The sequence below is a fragment of the Prionailurus bengalensis genome, chromosome A2 (genome assembly GCF_016509475.1).
Source record: "Prionailurus bengalensis isolate Pbe53 chromosome A2, Fcat_Pben_1.1_paternal_pri, whole genome shotgun sequence".
In the NCBI taxonomy this organism is placed as follows: Eukaryota; Metazoa; Chordata; class Mammalia; order Carnivora; family Felidae; genus Prionailurus; species Prionailurus bengalensis.
In genome coordinates, this window is record NC_057348.1 from 6,478,678 (window position 1) to 6,500,286 (window position 21,609).

Here is a 21,609-nt window from a genome sequence, read left to right on the forward strand (position 1 = left end):
TGTGTCTCCCTCTCTCTCTGCCCCTCCCCCGTTCATGCTCTGTCTCTCTCTGTCCCCCCCAAAAAAAATAAATAAATAAACATTGAACAAAAAAATTAAAAAAAAAAAAAAAGAAAAAGAAATTTATCCTGAGGAAATTATCAGGGATGTCCAAAAAAGATACATGTTCAAGGAAAGGTAGCCCAGCATTACTAGAGATAGCAAAAAGTCTGGAGAGTTACATGACTAACACAGTAGATTACTTAAAAAGGATTCTTTTCTCCCTCCTTTTCTCCTAACTTCCTTTTCTCTTCCTTTCTCTCTTCTTTCTTTCTTTCTTTCTTTCTTTCTTTCTTTCTTTCTTTCTTTCTTTCTTTCTTTCTTTCTTTCTTTCTTTTTCTTTCTTAGTTTACTTATTTTGAGAGAGAGAGATAGAGATAGAGAATGCACAAGTGGGGGAGGGGCAGAGAGAAGGAGAGACAGAATCCCAAGCAGGCTCTGCCCTATCAGCCCAGAGCCTGACACAGGGCTCGAACTCACGAACCCTAAGATCATGGCCTGAGCTGAGATCAGGAGGTGGACGCTTAACTGACTGAGCCGCTCAGGCACCCTGAGTGAGTTTTTATTTTATAACAAGCAAGCAAGGTGCAGATTTTAAGGAGGCGCTCACCCCCAGGGGCTGACCTTACCCTTCTGTGACTCAGAGCAAGAGTTCTTAAATTTCCGTTTCTTCACCCTGGTTCCCGTGGCCCCTGGAATCGGAGTGTGAGCCCGACCGTGGTGTCCAGGAAGCAGAGGTGGGGTTGGCGGGGTGCAGCCTGCCTCTCTGATTATGTCCTGAGACACTGTGAGTCCTGGCCACCAGCTTCCCTGTTCTAAGGAAAAAGGGACAGGAAGGAGGGACATGCAGACCTCCACCTGCATGTGACCAGTAGGTGTCCATCTCTCGTGGCCCGTTCGGCCACCAGATATTCATGGAGACTTTCTGTGGCCAGGAGCTGTGGGAGGGGGGATGAGGCAGTTCACTGCCAATTCAGGGAGGGGTACAGGAGGACAGGATGCCTCAGGGCAGCGCTGGCCACCGAAGGCAGCCTGGAGTAGTGGTCAAGAACTCACTCAGATCGCCCGGGTTGAAATCCCTGCTCCGCTGTGGATTGGCTCTGGGATTTGGGGCAAGACCCGCCTCCAGTCTCTGAGCCTCTTTTCCCGATCTGTTAACTGGCCTCAGTCACGGCACCTCCCACTTTGGCTTATGTGACAATTAAATAAAAACACTGGTGCAAAGCTCTTCAAATAGCGCCTGGTACTTTTAGTAAGTGTTCGTTAAACCGCTGTGGATGTTGAAGAGCCCAGGGACCGGGTTCCTTCCCTGATTCCTTAGAACCCATTTTCCTCCTGGGCTTGGGAGAGTCTGAATACATGGGCGTGTTTATAATTGTAGACAACTGGGCCTCACGTGCAAATTTAACAGAACGTTTCTTTGGTCGATTTAAAAGGATATTTTGGGCAAGACCCCCTAGCACACACAGGGTACTTCCTGGTGAAATTTTCATCTGCCGGAGGTGCTGTTGGGATTAAAATAGGCTATTTAATTTGTGGGGCAAATTAAAATTTCATTTCTGTAAAATGAAAACGCAAATTATTAAGTGGAGCCAACTGGTGATTCAAGATGACTGGAAAAGAACGGCCCAGGAGACCGGCAGAGAGGCTCGGGGACAAGAGAGGGGGCAGGTGTGTGTGGCCCGCCATTGCAGGCATAGGTGTGATTTGTGATGTGAATACATTTTGGTGCGAAACATATGTTTTCTTACTCTATTTCAGTAGATGTCCCATCGAACATTGCAAAAATTATCATCGGGCCTCTCATCTTTGTCTTTCTCTTCAGTGTTGTGATTGGAAGTATTTATCTATTCCTGAGAAAGAGGTGGGTACAATGGTGTGCTGGTAAATGGTTAAAAACTGGCTCTCCAGAAAAGAAAGTGTGCCTAGATACAGAGAGAACTATATCTAAGTTTATTATAAGTTTTACTGTCATAGGGATGTGCATAGCAGGCAATTTACAGGTAGTGATCATAATACAATATACATTGCTTGTTACCGTAAATTGCCTCTAGCTGGTTGATTCTCACCGAATGTTTTGGTTGATTTTTTCCTCCCTGAACCTTTGTATCTATAGCCAACCTATGGTTGCAAGTGATGAATGAGTATAGTTCCAACCTGGATGTTGGTTGATATTTTGTTTTCATTAAAGAGTAAGGTAGGGGCGCCTGGGCGGCTCAGTCGGTTAAGCGGCCGACTTCGGCTGAGGTCATGATCTCGCGGTCCGTGAGTTCGAGCCCCGCATCGGGCTCTGTGCTGACAGCTCAGAGCCTGGAGCCTGTTTCGGATTCTGTGTCTCCCTCTCTCTGACCCTCCCCCATTCATGCTCTGTCTCTGTCTCAAAAACAAATAAACGTTAAAAAAAAAAAAATTTTTTTAAAAGAGTAAGGTAAAAATGAAATAAGGTGTATGGGTTCAATGAACAAGTGACTTCAGTCAATCAGGTAATAATTCATAAATACAGAGGAACATTTTCTTAAGTTTTTTTTTTTCCTGTTTGCAATATCATGGCTGTGGAGATGACAGACTTTTTTTTTTTTAATTTTAATTTTTAAATGTTCATTTATTTTTGAGAGAGACAGAGAGAGAGAGTGAGCTGGGGAGGGGCAGAGAGAGAGAGAGAGAGGGAGACACAGAATCCGAAGCAGTCTCCTGGCTCTGAGCTGTCAGCACAGAGCCTGACACGGGGCTTGAACTCACGAACCGAGAGAGGTCACGACCTGAGCTGAAGTCGGATGCTCAACCGACTGAGCCACCCAGGCGCCCCAGCGCTGACAGACTTTGAAGCTTAATCTGCATTGGTAACATTTTTGCCATCACTTTCTTAAGCCTGCACAAACAACAGAACAATAGATCAAGTCTTGGTTTGTATCATTCCTGTTTCTATCATGTAAATATTCCTACCGTGGCCAATTTCAAGCTGCAGACGGTCACGGATGATAGTAAGATAATGAGGAAATGGTGAGTTTGCTTTTGATATCGTTTTATTTCATTGTAAACCTGTGCCCTGTAACTTTAAATGATGGCTGTATTAACAACCTGCTCTCAAATTTCCTGAAAATGTAACACTTGTTTCTTGTGAGCTGGGATGAGAACAGCAAGGGGTGAGTGGCTCTTGGGTGTCCCGTGGACACCCATGAGTTACAGCTTATGGTTCCATGTTGATGCGCTTCAGTAGCCATCTGATGGGCTTCCAGACTGCATCCAGGATTATTACACGGATGCTGCTGGTAAGGGTTGCCGTTTGCACTGGGGAGCTCGTAACCCCCTTGCGAGTGACCCAGGGCCTCGTGAGAATACCAAGCTGGAATGTCTTCCTTTTTCCCTTCCAGGCAGCCGGATGGCCCACTGGGGCCGCTGTATGCTTCTTCAAACCCTGAGTACCTCAGTGCCAGTGATGGTGAGTACCATCCCCTGACCTCTGGGTGGCCGGAATCCTGCCTTGCAGTGCCCTTTCCCATTACTGTCCAGTGGAAGTCGGGGGTTGATACCCTGGGAGGCTGAGACGAGCCCTCTCGCTCACTGGAGACCTGTCCCTGGCTGCGGAGACCCCGTTGCTGGGAGCAGCTGGACACCTGCTGTCTGGCGCCTGTTGGATGGGCTGATCTAGCGGGGCTGGGAGGCTGAGAATCTGGTGCCCCAGCTGTGGGGTTGTGGCATCTGCGGCCTGTGCCCGAGACCGCGCCGAGGGCCAGAGCCAGAGAGCCATGTACGGACTTGCTGTCCAAACTGGCAGGTGGGAGTCGGAAGCCAGAGTGAGACACTGGGGGTCAGGGGGTGGGGAAGACAAGAATGAAGGATAAAATGGGGTGAACAGGAGGCTGTATGTGTGGCAGGGACACATCCGCCGTTGGTGGCACCTGAACACAGATGTGATACTGATGCTGGTAGTCACGTAGGACCGACACCTGTGTTTCCCTTGATTGTACCAAAGGGCATCGGGCAGCCCCTAGAGATGAGGCTTGCTTGTTCCATCAGAGGGGAAAGCATCTGCCGCAGGACAAGTTTCCAAAGTGCTTCATGCAGCAAAAAGCAGAAAAAGTGACTTTCAAGGCATGAGCGTTGTCGATGATCCCAAGGATACTGCCTTGGGATACAGGGGTGATGCTTTTAAGGATCCGCAGGGTTTGTTTTAATCAGGTCTGATAAGACATGCACGGGGGGGGGGGGGCAGCACCACACAGGGGAGCCCTGGGGTCGGGCAGGAGGCAGAGGGAGCATGGAAAGAACGCGGACAAGAACCGTTATTGTGGTTTCTTGGGGAGGCGTGGCAAGGCGGGGGAAGACTGAGGATTGGCTAGTTTGAATGATTTCCATGGGTTCTGGGGGGTAGGGCCTGGCCCTGGGTGATCAGGGGAAGGGGATAGAGCCCAGAGGGTGCGGGCCCCACAGAGGGAGGGGTTATGGTTTGGGCTCTGGATTGGTTGTTTTGCTGGCAGGTCACTTACTGTCTCTAGGAACTGGGCGCCCTGGGGAGGGCCAGCCCCTTTAGGGCCATCGAGGGCCTAGATGCCAAAGCATCACGACAGAGAAACTAGTGGTCATTCCAGGTGGAACTATGTGGCGGGAACGGGAGCGGGTGACGGCACTGTTACCGCACACCGGAGGTGGGGAAGCTGAACCTCGGGGCTGCCTCTCCACCCTACTGCCCTGCTTCCCTCCAGGAATGAAGTAATGGGTGTATTCAGCCTGTAACGGGTGCAGAGGACGCAGGAACCATTTCGGCTTTTCTTATGAGGTCTTTGTGCATTCATCTGCAAATCGTTGGCTGTGTAACAAACCACCCCAGCTTTAGTGACTTAAGACGACCCCCCTTTATTAGCACACAGTTTGGTGGGTCCTCCACCTGTGATCGGATCAGCTGGGCAAATCCTTTGATCTCATCCGGGCTCATTCACGTGGCTGCAGCCTGCCTGGGGATCAGCTGGTGCTGGGTGGTCCTGGATGGGTTCATTCACACGCCAGTGGTTGGCAGGCGGAGTTGTCCCCATCCCCTTGGCCCTTTGCAGAGACCACAGCCTCCGACCCAGGAGGCTCTGAGATCAGACAGAAAGGATGATCTGGTGGCGGGGCTCTGAGATCAGACAGAAAGGATGTGGAGGCAGGCTCGGTGCGGCACTTACCGGCCAGGACGCTGGGCCGACAGTGGCTCCTTCCCAAGCCTCTGCTGTCCCCCCCTGTGAGGGCAGGGACCCACACCTGTCCTGTTCTCGGCTCTACGCCCAGTGCCTGGGTTCTGGACCACAGAAATCACTTAACGAACGTTTGCCAGGGGTGCTCAGGTGGGAGGTTGGCTGGGGGGCCCCCAGGGGTCTGTCAAGGATGCTGTGTAGATAAGTGAGGAGTAGTGTTTCCCTGCTCTGTGTATGTGCCGGACGAGTGGGAGGTGCCTCGGGAGAAGATCACTCTCCTGCGCGAGCTGGGGCAGGGCTCCTTCGGCATGGTGTACGAGGGCAATGCCAGGGACATCGTCAAGGGCGAGGCGGAGACCCGCGTGGCGGTGAAGACGGTCAACGAGTCCGCCAGTCTGCGAGAGAGGATCGAGTTTCTCAACGAGGCCTCAGTCATGAAGGGCTTCACCTGTCATCACGTGGTGAGTCCTGCGTTTGCCCCCAGAGCAGACAGAGGCTTCCTCTGGTGCCAGCGACCCTGTTCCAGCTCCCCTGTCCCTCCTCCTCCTCCTCCTGCACGGGGTGGGAGGACCCTAGGTGTGGACCCTGCCTGTCCCCCACTCTGCAGTATCCTCAAGGTGTGGGGGAGGGCCCCCCTCCTTCTCCCTCCTCTAAGCTCATCCTCTCCCACCTTGCCTGGAGCCAGACTCGTCCCGTTGCTTTCCAGAATGTTGTTTCTTCCCTCTTCCTGGCTCCTTTTAACCCTTAAACACATGAGTGTTCACCCCATCCCTGCCTACCCTTTCCCACTTACCTTCTCCTGGAGCCTAGTGCTAAGGGGATCGGCTGTGTGCTAAGCCTCATTTCTCGTCTCTTTGATGCATCGGATTCCCGCCCTGATGGAGCTTCCTGTACAGCCACGGAGGCAGACCCTAAAACCAATAAGTTCCTTAGGGAAGACATTGGGGGCTGATGCTATGGCAGAATGGAACAAGAGAGCAGAGTCAGGGGACTGGGAATTCAGGACTGGGAAAAGGTGTATTTGCGCCAAGACTTAAGGATGGAGGGACTGAGCCATGTGGACCTGTTAGGGCACAGAGAGCCAGGCAGAGGGAACAGCAGGTGCAAAGGCTTCGGGGTGGGAACGTGCCTTATGTGCTCAGAGACACCAAGGAGATATCCAAGTGTCTGTCTCGGCTGTTGCTGTCTGTAGGCATGTCTGTCTGCTCCCCCACCCACCAGACCCTGAGTCCCGAATTCTCCCTCCTTCCTCCGACTCCCCTGTCCCAGCAAGGCATTGACCCTGGCATTTGAGCCAGACAGACCAGGGCTCACCACACAGGGTGCCGTGTGCCACCTTGATGAGTGGACACCTTCCCCCAGACCCTCACCCTACTGCGTGCTGCACTTCCTCCACAGGTCCGCCTCCTGGGGGTGGTGTCCAAAGGCCAGCCGACGCTGGTGGTGATGGAGCTGATGGTTCACGGAGACCTGAAGAGCTACCTCCGCTCCCTGCGGCCGGAGGCTGAGGTGAGCTGCCTCTGGGGACCCGGCAGGGCACCCGCTCCCGGCCGCAGGAGCCCACGTTGCTGAACACACGACCCCCTGTTTCGATTCTCAGAATAACCCTGGCCGCCCTCCCCCTACTCTGCAAGAGATGATTCAGATGGCGGCGGAGATCGCCGACGGGATGGCGTACCTGAATGCCAAGAAGTTTGTGCACCGGGATCTCGCAGCTCGAAATTGCATGGTGGCCCACGACTTCACCGTCAAAATTGGAGGTTCGTCTGGCTTTCTACTTTGAGACACGGGGCCCAGGCCCAGTTTGATTTTTGGAAGGAGTTGTCTAGACCGAGCAGTTCAGTCTTTTCCAATAGCGCAAAGAGGGCTTGAACCTCAGACTGTGATGGAACCGCATTTGCTCTGAACTCGCTCATTTACGGCTCTGGATAATATTCGTGTTCCCTGTTGGCGGAAGCCACCGCACTAGGAGCCGAGAGGTGTGATGGTGGATAAGTCACCACGGGTTTTCTGCCCTCGGCATGCAGTCTTTACCCGCGCCAGTAGCCGCCAGCCACCTGTGGCCATCTACGTTTAAATTACATGGCATAGAATTAAAAATGTATTCCTGTGGCTGCCGCTGGCCACATTTCAGGTGATCAGTAGCCCCCTTGAGCCTGGTGGCTGCGAGTATTGGGCAGTGTGAACATAGACCGTGTTCATCACCACAGAGAGTTCTACTGGATGGGGCAATTCAAGCTGAACCGTAAGAGAATGCTTATATAAACAAGATAATGAAGCCTAAAGAAATAAAGAGCTCCATGATAGCGAGGAGAGGCCTCTCTCTGTAGGGAGGCAGCGTTTCAGCCAAAACTTGCAGGATGAATTGACCTGAGTGACAGCACGCCAGGGGGAGTTATGGCAAATGTGAGGCCAGGAGGCCGGAAGGATGGCTGATGTGATAGGAATAAAAGGAATGTAGAGGGGAGTAGAGCAGCGTGAGATGTGAGGTGAGGGAGAGGGGCAGGAGCCAGACCTGGGGAGGGAGGCTAGAAGGCAAGAAGTAACACGAGTCTACTCACGATCCCCAAAGACGTTATCTTATATCAGCAAGGGAAGCTGGAAGTGATGTCATTCTGCTTATAGTCCCGAAAGACCTCGTCCCCCATTAGCCACGGAAAGCAAGGAACAGCATGATCCTCCTTATGTAGCTTTTCTTGGGCAGTGAGCTGCCAGGGTCCCGATGGAGGGAAGGTCCTGCAGGGGAGAGGTGGCCGTGGGCCTGGGTGGGGCCGGAGAAGGTTGGCTGCAGAGACTCGAGGCTTTGGTTTGGGAAGCCTGCAAGGTCGTGGGTGGGAAGGAAGTGTTGCTAGAAACAGGCTTCCCAGGCTGCGGGCCGGAACAGTGCCTCCTTACCACTTGGTGCTTCCGTTTCCTTCCCTTTACGTGGCGGCCCATCCTTTCCCTCCACATCCCCGTAAGTACCCTCAGAATCCATTCTCGGTGCATTTGGCCGCCACGCAGGTGAGCCCACACCTGGGGCAGGCGAGCCCATCTGCAGGCTCTTGGAGGCGTGGGCCCCTGAGGATGGGAGACACCTGGGATGCAGGCTGAACGTTAAGACGATGTTGAACCATTTGTTGTCAGACTTCGGAATGACCAGAGACATCTATGAAACGGATTACTACCGGAAAGGAGGCAAGGGTCTGCTCCCCGTGCGGTGGATGGCACCGGAATCCCTGAAGGACGGGGTCTTCACCACTTCTTCTGACATGTGGTGAGTCGTGCACGCACGGATCGGCAGACAGAACGCTGGGCCCGACTCCCGGGTCGTTCCCTGTGTGTGACCAGCAAGCGGGGGCCCGTTAAAGCCTGCCTTCCTTGTAGCCTCGTAATCAAGAAAACGAAGGGGATGTCATGTCTGAGGACGCATGCACAGCTACCTGTGTTCCGACTGAGACTAATGTAGACGTTTCTGGATGCAGCATGAATTGTTGAATGAACTGGCCAACCACATTCTAGTAGACTAAGAAGGGGTGTGTGTGGGGGTGTGTGTGTGTGTGTGTGTGTATGTGTGTGTGTGTGTTTTAATGGCTTCTTTGTTACTACGTTCAACTGTCATTGGCAGGTCCTTTGGTGTGGTCCTTTGGGAAATCACCAGCTTGGCGGAACAACCTTACCAAGGCCTGTCTAATGAACAGGTGTTGAAATTTGTCATGGACGGAGGATATTTGGACCAACCTGACAACTGTCCGGAGAGAGTGTAAGTGTGCAGCGTCCGGGCTCTTCCTTAAAAAGGCATTAGTGCCCTTTGGTTCGCTGTCATGTGTCTACACAGGTGGTTGTGTTTGCACACTGTGTCTGGGCACGGGCACTTTTTTGCACATTGTATCTACATATGTGCTCGTGTTTGCATGTCACACCTTCACAGGTATGCTTTCTTGCGTATCATGTGTGTGGAAGGTTCTACAAGAAACCCCACCTCAGTGGTTACCACGGGAGAAGGAAACTGGGTGGCTGGGGTGGCGTATTTATGTTTAACTGTCTATTTATATACTTACCGGGTTGTCAGGAGATGAATACAATATTGCATGTCAATTACACCTCTATAGAATGGGGAAAAAAACAAATCCTAAGCATAAACATTAAAATTATTTTGGGGTCCGTGGATATGTGTTATGTATCTCCCCGACACTCCCCAGTTTTTGTTCTACATTTTTTTGCTGAAAAGAAACAGTAAATGTTTGTTAGGGGACCAAATGCACAACACACATGCACAAGCCATTTAAACACCTGCAAACTTGTCCTTCCTCACTTAGAGTCCAAGAAACATAAAGTAAAATGAAATACTGTCTTCCTAAGTTAGCAAAAAAAGGAAGGAAGAAAGGAGGAAAGAAAGAGGTTTTTTTTGTTTTTGTTTTTAAGTTAATTTATTTATTTTGAGAGAGAGAACCAGTGGGGGGAGGGCAGAGAGAGAAGGGGACAGAGGATCCGAAGCAGGCTCTATGCTGACAGCAGAGAGCCAGATTTGGGGCTCAAACTCACAAACTGCAAGATCACGGCCCGAGCCAAAGTCGGACGCTTAACCGTCTGAGGCACCCGGGCGCCCCCAAGAAAAGAGAGTTTTAATGCTCAGTGCTGACAACAGTTTGGTGATAATCATTCTTACCCCCCTGTTGTTAACAGCTACTCAAAGCAATGTTTTTTAAAGTCTCAAAAAAAAATTGACATGATCTAAATACCCAACAATATGAGAATTGCCAAGTAAATTTATAAATTAAGATGATGTAGCCATTGAAATCTCAAATGAAATTTGCAAAATATTATTTTTCCAAAATAAAATATGTTGAAAATATTTCAACATATTTTATGAAAATATTTTATAACTTGGTGAATAAGCCTACGTTAAATATCAAGGGTAAAAAGTATGTATTACGCTTCCAAATGTCTTCAGATAGAAAAATGAGGTTAGATCTGAAGGGAAGTTGTATGCAAGCTGTATTTTCTCTATGTTTTGGTGTTTTCTTTCTACAATGAACATTTATTAAATATGAAGTCCTTTATTAGTGTTTCTTTGGACAAAGTTTTCCCTCCTGAAGGGGGAAAGGCTATTTTGACACTTCATCCCCCGAAGAAAATGACGTTAATTTAGAAAACCCAGTTGCAAGGGACCTCATAGGAAAAGGAGTACGAAGCAGAGTTGTTCAGAAACTCTGAGCAAAGTATTTCGAGACGTTGCTTCATGAAAGTCCTTCACTAAGTCATGCCAGTAAGCAGCTGGCTGTAGTTCCAGGACCAGGGAAATCGAGTAGGCCCTAGGGTAGAGGTCCACAGACTCTCTACAAAGGGCCATATCGTAAATATTTTCAGCTTTGTGGGCCGTGTGGCCCTCTGTTGCAGCTACTCAACTCTGCGTATAGACCGAAGGCAGCCATCAACAGTGCGTAAATGAACAGGTGTGGCTGTGTGCCAATAAAACTTTATTTACAAAAACACTTCAGGGGGCCACATTTAGTCCGCGGGTGGAAATTTGCCAACCCCTGCCTTAGAAATTACAGCGGGGCGAGGAAGAGGTAAAATGGAAATCCCAGGCCCTCGGCACCTGCCCTGTGTGCTCTTGGCTGAGTCCGGTTGTAACCCCCCCTACTACCGCCCTGGAGCGCGTGAGTGCTGGGCCTGCAGGATGGCTGCTTACGGCTGGTCCTCCTGATGCCCCATCAGGCCTCAAGCATCTAGATCCTGAGGGATCTCTGGCCCTAGAAAGATTGCCTACTGGCACAGGGAAGCCTTTCAAGCAGCCCCAGTAGAAATTAAAGTTTACAAAAACCAGGAATGTATAAAATTTATAAACTTGTTCAACGTGTGGCTGTGTCAGAAGGGGCCCTTCTTGATCTGCCCTGGGAATGAGGCAGCCCCTTTGGCTGTCTTTCCAAAACCATTTTTTTTTTTGGGCATCGGTAGAAATGCTGTTTCTGTCTTGACTGTTGCCTGCGCTGGTGGCCACCGTCTGGTGCTGGTACTTGTCATCTGTGGGGGCGGCCCGCCGGGACAAGGGTGGGAGTGGGGATTGCATGGCTGGATCCCCCCGCCTCCTTCCTGACGCGTCCCTCTGTCCTGCAGCACCGACCTGATGCACATGTGCTGGCAGTTCAATCCCAAGATGCGGCCCACCTTCCTGGAGATCGTTGACCTGCTCAAGGACGACCTGCACCCCAGCTTTCCGGAAGTTTCCTTCTTCCACAGCGAGGAGAACAAGGCGCCTGAGAGCGAGGAGTTGGAAATGGAGTTTGAGGACATGGAGAGCGTCCCCCTGGATCGGGCCTCACACTCACAGAGGGAAGAGGCCGGGGGCCGGGATGGAGTGTCCTCGCTGGGCCTCAAGCGCAACTACGAGGACCACATCCCCTACACCCACATGAACGGGGGCAAGAAGAACGGGCGGATCCTGACCCTGCCGAGGTCGAATCCTTCCTAACGGCGCCTGTTTTGGGGGAGGGGTTCTCCAAACCCCTCCGGTTCACTTTCCTCTGGTTTGAAGGCCTCCAGAAAACTCAGGATTCTCCTTTGAATCTGCCACAGCGTCACACGGAGCTCAGAGATCATTGCTATCCATTGCTGTTCATTGATGACTTAAAACACAGTTTGTTTGATTGCCAAGTTGACAAGCTGTCAGAGAATTTAACTGGGACCCTAGAGGAGAAGGGGTTTCCTCGGCTGCTGTCCCTACAGGCAACTGCGGTTTTAAGCCAGAATGTTACTATTTTTTCAAGTAGATTGAAAGCAAGGACTTGTTTTTAAAAATCTTCTTCTTCTTCTTCTTCTTCTTCTTTTTTTTTTTTTTTCTGGTGTCTGAGCTACAGTATAAAGCATAAAACTTGTTTGTGGAACAAAAGTTTGAAAGAAAGAAAGAAAAAAAAAAACCCACCCTGTTCCAGTAGAATCTCAGACTTTACGGAGTGGGCTTCGGGAAGAGTCTTCTCATCCAGGCTGAAGGATTTTTTTTTTTCTTCTTCTTCTTCTTCACAAAATCAGTTCCTCAAATTGACCAATAGCTACTGCTTTTATACTTTTGATAAGAATCTGCAGTCCCGGTGTGTGGTTCACGTGTGTCCACGTGCGTGCGTGCGTGTGTGTGTGTGTGTCCAGGCTAGATATGGCTGGTGTGCGTATGTGTGTGTGTGTGCGCACGCGCACAGAGTATTCATGCCGCGTTGACGCTTTGGGGGGTCTGCTCTTCTCGAGCTCCTGATCCCTCCCATCTCCTTCCTTCTTATTTACTGGGAGACTGTGCCCTCCACAGATTTTTCTGCCCCAAGCCTAGTCTCAGGAGTCTTTTCTCCCTTAACTTTGGTGAAAAATGTTTTCCGGGAGCCAAGGGAGTAGTTTGGAGTGATAGTGGATCTTTTCAAGACCAAACAAAGCTAGGACATAAAAAAAGAAAAAGAAAAAAAAAAAAGAACTAAGGTGATTAAGAGTTTTGAGAATATATTTGTAACATATTTAATTTTTGAAAAAATCTCCAGCATCAGCCTCATAAGTTATTAACTGTTTCCCGGGGGGGGAGGGCAGGGAGGGGAGGGCTTGTGGGTTGCTTGGTTGATCTGCCTGTGTGCAGAGGGGGAGCGAGGCACCAGTGGCTGATTTGTTTGGTCTTAAAGGCATCCATTTTTCTGGGAATAAAGCCACATTAGCTGCTAACCCTTTTGGACATCATGAGGCCATGGGTGTGGGTGATTGGTTTTGGTGGATGGCTTGGTTTCTGCTTGGGTAAGCTGGTAGGCGCCTGGAGCTGAGTCCTGCCTTCAGACACACTTGTGGCTCTTGGATCTTTTGGTTCCTTGTGTGTACCTCGCACGCTTCCTCAACTGGGTGTGCACATCCTATGATTACTGTGCAAACAACAAAATCAAATCCCAAAGTGCGACAGCCCAGATGGACTTTGAGAACACTAAGCAATATGAAGTGAGATGCACCTGTCGGTCGCCTCCACCCTCAGGGCATCCAGCTGTCCTCAGAGTTGACCTCCCAGAAGCTGCTCTGCACCCAGTGACCTCAGCTGGGCCAGGTGTGGGGCCTGAGCAGAACTCTCAGGTGCTTATGATGTCGCAGTCCCCAAGAGAGTAGAGTCTGGAGGAGAAACCGCTAAGGATCGTCACGCCAGCAAGAACTTCCGAGTGGGCGTGAATTCAGTTTCTTCCCTTTGGGGAAAGAATCACAGCTGCTCAAATAAAGAACATGGTGAACTCATTACTTTGGTTCATCAAAATCGTCACCCACGGGTCATCCCTGAGAGCATTTGCTCATGAGTTTTAGATTGCTTCCTTCTCCTCTTCTCTTAAAAGTTGTGGGCTTAAGAACAGGATAGAGACAATGGCGACCTCTGAACCTTCTCAATTCTTGGTTAAGAACACAGGTAGACACAAATCCCAATTGCCTATTACTATCTTATTTATATGATTTGAGAAATCACAGCACATGAAATATTTCTGGGGAGCCTCAATGATTGGGTACAAGGAACAAGAGAACAGAAATTATTTTCGCCAAATTTATTTTGTACATATAAGAGGGTCTGTACGTAAATTAAAAATACATAGATCTAGGTATTTTGTTCTTTTCGTAGTAAATTTGTAGTGGCCGTATATGACACTAGCAACAATTTTCACATTTTTCTAATTCAGAAAGGTTTTCTTATATTAGGGGGAAATTATTTATTTTAATATATAAAAATCACTGTAAAAATCACTTTCGTAAAAAATGGAGTGCATGTAAATTTTTATCAACGAGAAATAAACAGGTGAATGTGGGGTAATGATTTTTTTTTTTTTCCAGCACAGTCTACCTCAGTGTATCATTAAGATGTGGTTCAATAATGGACATCTTTGAGACTTCAGAATTCTGCCTGGATCCAATCTGAATCAGGGAAAATCTGTATCAGCTGATTCCAAATGCCAGGGACCAGTAAGAATTTTGAGGGAGGGAGTTGGGATAAAGTGTGGCTTTCGTGTGAGCATAGATCCTTTTTCTGGCTGATAATAGTCTTCTCTGAGTTCAATCTTCCCCACCCCCACTTTTTTTGATCCTGCATCCATTGGCACCATGCTTCCAAACGTGAACTGAAATTTCAGGTCATCATGACGTATCTGATGTGTGGGGTGCCCAGGCCTGAGCTAGCTTCCTTTGGTGAGGAGAGAATACTCCGTCTCCTGCTGGTGCAAAGCTAGCATCCCCGCTGCCCTACTGCATCCCTCTGCAGCGAGCACCGAGGTGCCCGGGACTCTCCATGGCTTCTTCCTACTCCTTTTAAGCTCAGATGCTTTGGGGGATTGGAACAAATTGCACTGTGGGCACCTCACACACAAATACCCAATGCAGCGTCTCTATCCTCCAAGTGGAAAAGGGGACTGTAGAGAAATTCCAATCCCAAATCTACCAGCATGCTGAGTATATTTTTTAGCCACAGAACCTTGGACCCCTGTGTGAGAATGCTGGGCTCACCTGCACAAATGGGATATCGCCTATTTCTTTTAGTTTGTCTCTGCCACTGCAGTGAGAAGAGAAAGCCATTGGGTCATAAACCTTTTTCATCACACAGTGTTGTGTCTAACAACAACTTTGGTCCTAGAAAGTCATGATTGACCTGGCAGTGTTGTAGTGATGGGCTCTAAAAAGAGCAACAAAGCCAGCTTAGATGGGTAGTTCCTGTTGTTTGTTTTTAAAGATGTCTCATTATTATTAAAATCCTTTTCATTAATGTGGCATAATCGACAGAGTAGTTTCTTCTTCCGGGAGGAGAATAGCAAGCACATTACTTTCTCCCGGGACCAGTGATGTCAAGCACACGTCTGGAAACGTTTGTATTCTGGGAGCTGTCCTTGGTGCTTTCCTGTAATGTCAAGCTAGTAGGGAGGAATGCTGCTGGTTCTCGTGGAGAGATATTGAGCACAACAGAGAAAATGTGGGAATTGATGCAAGGGTCTGCACATACAATCCTGTGATCATTGGAGACTGCTGCCAATTGATGGACAAATCTTCCACTATCTCCCACCAGAGCAGACAATCTGCCATAAAATGTGCTGGTTGGGTTGGGAGGTGTTAATTCGTAGCTGTCATAACAGTGGGCAGTGGGCAGGAATGCTATCAGAGCATGGCCCATGCCAGCCATCTGAGTAGCTCGTGGATGTGCTGTAGGTCCAGTGACAATCATTTTTCAACTTCATGGTGGGTGGAAATTTGGGGTTAAATGTCTTCTGGATGCCACTTGGTGAGTCCTTGACACCTCGGGCTCTTCAGAAATTACGGTTTTGTTCGATGGGGGGAACAGGGAAACGCTGATTGTGTATAAATGGTGCACATAGAATGGTGTCCCTTCAGAAAACCTTCCAGAAGGTTGTTTAGACTATTGATTTACACCAGAGGTGAGGTTGAAATGGAAAGAACAAATGTTGATTTGTTCTTTCAAACACGTGAAAGAATGTCATGGACTTTCAGGGGCTACAACTGAAGGTGAATGTTTCCTGAGGGGTCCCCCAGAAGCAGAGGGAAACGTTGACTTTGTGAGCTCACTGTCACCTCATACCAGTCAGGGTCGAGAACCAACCTCCAGCCAAATTCTTATTCGGGTGTGGACCCTAAAAGTCCTTGTTAAAAACCAGATCACGAATCTGAGGCTCTTTGTCCCCTTTGAGAAGGAAGGAACAACATCCAAGACAAGTGTGCGTCTATGTACACATTCAGGAATGGCTTGTTTAGTCTTTCTACTTTTTGTGCCTCGGGGGGTCCTGGCCCTGCGTGTCAGCCGCAGACACTTTCCATCCGCTGTCAGCTGCACAGGATCAAATGTGCCTCAGCTTATGGGGAAAACAACTCAGAAACACAAAACCCACCAAAAGCTCAATTATTATTTTTTCAATGTTTTCCTACAAGAGCCAAGTAGCGCCATGTACAGAATATGCCTTTTTCTTTGAATATTGAAATTGCTCTGCATGTAAAATATGGGATAATTACCTGTTTATATGAAAATTCTGAATAAATTATCGGAGAATATTCTTGTTTTTGTGTGGTGTTCGAGCAAGGACCTGTGAACTGTGTGGGCTCGTGGCTGTGGGGTGGGCTGTGTTAAGGGAACTCTGGAAATCACGGGTATCTGTTTTCAGAGGGAACAAACCTTCATTGTTTCTTCAGAACAATGAAGCGGGAGGTTAAATATTGTTACAATCAGGGCTGATCTGCTGGTACATACCTGTATGATTGAACTGGTGGTTTAAATATTGCACTATTTCCATAACGGTTGGTAACTGCTATCCTAAAGATCCTCAGACTTTCCCATGATGCAAGCACTAAGGGGTTCACTCCAGGGATACCAGGGGACCTCCGGGGTCTTGCTCTATTTCACCATGTATATATTGAACACTTTTAATGTCATCTGACAGGATGGAAGTGCCCCCAGGATGGGTGGTCAGTGGGGGACCACAGATTGAAAGAGGATTTTGAACAGCCTTGCATGAGCTATACACGGAGCGTAGTGGGTAAGGAGACAGACTCCCTGCCTTCAGCTCCGTATGTGACTTTGAGTGAGTCACATGACTTCACGTTAGTTGTTGCTTGTAACAAATATCCTAAAAACTTTGTAGCTTGAAACAGCAAAGCTTTCTCACAGTTCTGTGTGTTGGCCAAGTGGGTCCTCTGGTCACAGCCTGACTCCATCCATCCATCCATCCATCTGTCCATGAAGTTATCTTTCTGCCTTTCCTTCCTTCCTTCCTTCTATCCATTCAACCACCCGTTTGTACACCCATCTGTTTATCCATCCACCTGTTTGTCCATTCAGCCATCTATCTATCCATCTGTCCATCCATCTGTCCACCCATTCAAGACTTCCAGGCTTCGGTGAGGACCTAGCAAAGCTGAGGAAAAGCACATCTTTGGGTGGGCTTTCTAGGCCATAATCTTGCAACCAGAGAAGGAGCTCCAGCTGGGCTCTGGGTTGGACTGGGGATGTGAGTGGTTGAAATGCTCAGGGTTCGGGGCCAGGAAACCCTGATTCCTGCCCCAAGTGTGTGCCGTATGACCAAAGATTGAGCCAGTGGCCACCAGCATAGTGAGAAGAAGGAAGCACATGAAAGCTTTGGTATCTCCAAAGTACTCCACAGAAAAGGGAAGTGATACTCTAACAAGGCTGGCATGGTTCACAGGTGGTCTAGACGATGTGTGATGAGGTCCACGTTTTCTAGCTGTTGGTCTCTAACCTCCTTAGGTGCTCCTGACCCATCTCCTGGGGCACGGTTTCAACCCCGAAGCTGACCGTGCAGCTTGAGATTGTGCCCTCAAGGTGACTCACCCAGAGTCTTACACCCCAATCGCCTCTAGAAGCCCTTGTTGTGACCAGAACTACATTAGATCCACGGGGGTAGATGTAGTGCATGCTGTGATGAATACACTGCTGTGGTCGCTGTAGTGGGTCCATTGTAGTTGACGGGGGCATTGTCTTCTGGGGGCTCACAACTGAGCCCCTCTGCCAGCACTTTCCTAGGCTTTGGGGACCTGCTTTGCCCACAGTTAGGCTCCCTCACTCAGGGTAGCCACATCTAACGACTGTTGTATGTGGGGACACCAAGGCCTGGCCCCTGTGCCTAGACGCATGTTATAGGTTTGATTGTGTCCCCCGCGCCCCATCCAAAAAAGAGATGTTCAAATCCTAACTGCCAGTACCTCAGAATGTGACTTTATTTGGACATAGGGTCACTGTAGATGTAACTAGTTACATCTGTAACTAGTAGGGCGGGGCCCCAATCCGATATGACTGGTGTCCTTATGAAAGGTCTCCCTGGACACAGATGCACAGGGAGAACGCCATGTGACAATAAAGGCAGAAACTGGGACGACACATCTACAAGCCAGGGAACGCCAGAGATTGCCAGTGAACCATCGGAACCTAGGAGACAAGCAAGGGACAGATTCTCCCTCACAACCTCCGGAGGAACCAGCCTGGCTGACATCTTGGTCTTGTACGTCCAGCCCCCCCAGAACTGTGGGAGGATGCATTTCTGTGCAGCCCCCTGGTCCGTGGTACTTTGGTACAGCAGCCCTAGCGAAGTGGTACAACGTGGGACAGCTCTGAGACGCCACCACGGTTAGAGTGCTCCCCGTTGGATGGGGTAAGGTGTCAGTGGCAGCTGCATCGCAGTATAATTTTTCCCTTTGCTCAGACCCACTCCCCTCCCTTACAGATACTGATCCCAAGTTATCCCGGATAAAACTCCCCCATGTGAACCTTTATCTCTGTTGCTGTGTGACAAGCTCTCCCATACAAAGCAGCTTAAAACAACAAACCGCTATTCTTTCTCACCATTCCACGAGCCAGGCCAGCAGCGCGTGTTGAAATCCACGCCTTGGGTCAGCCGATGGCTTGCCTGGGCTGAATGATTCGAGATGGTTTCACTCATCTGTGTGATGGTGGCAGGCTAAAAGATTTCAGAGTCTTTTTCTCAAGGAACCCCCATCCGCCACAACCAGAGATGTTAGGACCTCAGGGAGACTCATTGGCAGCTTTAGAAAATGAATCAGAGAGGGACAGCGAACTCCCAAAGCTCACACAGCAATGGTTCTTTGTTCCCCTGTGCTCTGGTTGGCGGACCTACAGGTTCATCTGGCTTTCCAGCATTAAGGAGGAGTAAAAGAGTTGTCCTTGTGAGGTTTCTGAGCACAGTCCCTCCATGGCTGCCCTGAAAAATACGGAACAGCAACCCACAGAGGAAGAAGGCAAAGCTCCCAGGGTTAAGGGTAGTACGGAGATGCTAACAGGTTCACAACAAGGCTTCAAAGTTAGGGATTTGTGAATTTTCCAGTTGTTAGCCAGGCCATCTGGGACAACTCATCAGGCCTCCCTAAGCCTCAGTTTCCTCATTTTTAGAAAAAGACAATCACAGAACCTCTACTGCGGAGTCATTCTGAGATTAAATTGGGTAAGACCGAAAAGGTAGTAAGCACTGAGCCCAGCATAAGCTTAATACAGATTAGTAGCTTTACTTGTTTTTTTTTTCATTATTGTAAATACGTATTTTCACCCCCCCACCCCCACCCCCAGGGAATGCCGTGGTGCGTGGGGTCGTTTCGAGGACCTTACATGGCAGAATGCTCAGGACAACCTTGTGTTTCGCAGATGTGGCACCTGAGTTTCAGGGAGTTGAAGGAGCATCACTGATCTTCCCTTCTGTCCTGTTGTGTCAGAGAAAACTGGTGGACACACTTTAGGGTGACCCCCCCCCAATAATTCCCATTTCATGGTGTCCACCACTTTGTAGGATCCCCTCGCCCTGAGGATGGGCAGCATACGTGACTTGTTTCTAACTCGTGGACCATGGAGAAGATGATGGAATGTCACGACCGTGTTTACGGAATTTTATAGAATTTATAGTAGCAGGTAGGCGTGAGAGATTTTACCGGAGGCCTCCAAGAGCAAACCATTCTATTGTGAGCTACAAAAGGGGCCACGTGAAGGGAACTGTGGCTGCCCCTAGGGTCTGAGGGTGGCCTCCAGCCAAGGCCAGGATAAAGCTGGTGTCGCGAGTCCTACAACCACAGGAAATCGACTTTGCCGACAACCTGGATGAACATAGAGGCATATCCTTCTCCAGGTGAGAACGTGGGCCGGAAGACGCCTTGTCTGCAGTCCTGAGAGACTCCGAGACCCAGCTAAATGACGTCCAGACTCCCGGCGCACAGAAAGTGTGAGATAATAAATGAATGTGCTTTTAAGGCGTTAAATTTATTGCACAGCAAAAGAAAACTGATAAAATAGCATAGTGACCCGATCTGAGGTATTGGGCAGGTGAAGAGTCCTGTGTAGCACAGAGAGTGTCTTTAAGTGTTAGCTAACACGCGTCACCGGCAATGACATCATCACGATGTTCGTGCTCCTGGTGGAAGGCATCCTTGAGGATCTATGTCTGTGTCTATATCTATGTCATCTATATCTGTATTTATTTCTATCTATGTATCTCCTAGTTTTTCTTTTCTTTTTAAAACTGAGGTACATATAACATATAACATTATGTTAGTTTCAGGTATACAACTTATTTTGATATTTGTATGTATTCAAAAATTGTCTCCGAGGGGCGCCTGGGTGGCGCAGTCGGTTAAGCGTCCGACTTCAGCCAGGTCACGACCTCGCGGTCCGTGAGTTCGAGCCCCACGTCGGGCTCTGGGCTGATGGCTCAGAGCCTGGAGCCTGTTTCCGATTCTGTGTCTCCCTCTCTCTCTGCCCCTCGCCCGTTCATGCTCTGTCTCTCTCTGTCCCAAAAATAAAATAAACGTTGAAAAAAAAAATTTAAAAAAAAAATTGTCTCCGAGAGGAGTGTAGTTAATTAACATCCATCACTATACACAGTTACATTTCTTCTCTTGTCATGAGAACGTTTCAGATTTACGGGCTTAGCAACTTTCAAATGCATGACGCAGTATTATTAACTACAGTCACCTTGCTGTGTGTTACATCCCCATGACTTACTTATAACTGGAAGTTTGTACCTTTTGACCCCGTTCACCCCCTGCCTCGGACAACCATCGATATGTTTTCTGTACCTATGAACTGAGTTTTGCTTTTGTTTTTGCTTTAGATTCCACATATAAGTAAAATCATATATTTGTCTTTTAAAAAATATTTTTATTTTTAAATGGTTTATTTATTTTTGAGAGAGAGAAAGAGAGAGTGCAAGCAGGGGAGGGGCAGAGAGAGAGGAGGATCTGACATGGGCTCTGCACTGAGAGCAGTGAGCCCAGTGGGGGGCTCAAACCCACAAACTGTGAGATCATGACCTGGGTAAAGTCAGGCACTCAACTGACTGAGCCCCAGGAGCCCTATGATTTACCTTTATCTGTCTGACTTACCTCACTTAACATAACGCCTTCAAGGTCCATCTATGTTGTTGCAAACGGAAAGATTTTACTCTTTTTATGGCTGAGTAATATTCCATTTATATCTATACCACATTTTCTTTATCCATTCACCCATCAACGGACACCTGGATTGTTTCAGTATCTTGGCTATTGTGAATAATGTTGCAGTGAACACAGGGATGGCGTGTGCCTTCTACTGTCCCCAGCCCCCCAAAGAGTGACCCACAGGTGCAGGATGCTACACGTGCAAAGCTGGGATGCCCCTGCCTTGGGCCATCCCAGCACATATCCCTTAAATAGTCAGAAACACAGCCCTGGATAAACTTGGAAGTCTCCAACACCAACATTCTGGTGCCATCTAGTCTCATTTGTAAATGAGTCTCATTTGGCAAATTATATTTTTCTAGGAATTTGTCCTTTTTGTGTAAGTTTTCCAAATTTGGGACTGGGGTTCAAAATAATCTTTCATCATCTTTTTAATCCTTGCAGTTCTGTCTTATTTTCCATTTCTCCCTCCCTTCTTTCT

General features: G+C 48.7%; 1 protein-coding gene across 1 annotated transcript in view; it reads left to right on the forward strand.

Moving 5' to 3' along the window:
- Positions 1 to 16,232, forward strand: part of INSR (insulin receptor) — a 143,045-nt gene extending 126,813 nt beyond the window's left edge. The window contains 8 exon segments of the mRNA XM_043590226.1: positions 1,801 to 1,903; positions 3,411 to 3,478; positions 5,427 to 5,671; positions 6,609 to 6,719; positions 6,811 to 6,970; positions 8,337 to 8,466; positions 8,818 to 8,952; positions 11,310 to 16,232. Coding sequence (XP_043446161.1) covers positions 1,801 to 1,903; positions 3,411 to 3,478; positions 5,427 to 5,671; positions 6,609 to 6,719; positions 6,811 to 6,970; positions 8,337 to 8,466; positions 8,818 to 8,952; positions 11,310 to 11,664 — 1,307 coding nt within the window. The 3' untranslated portion in view covers positions 11,665 to 16,232.
- The last annotated feature ends 5,377 nt before the right edge of the window (positions 16,233 to 21,609 follow it).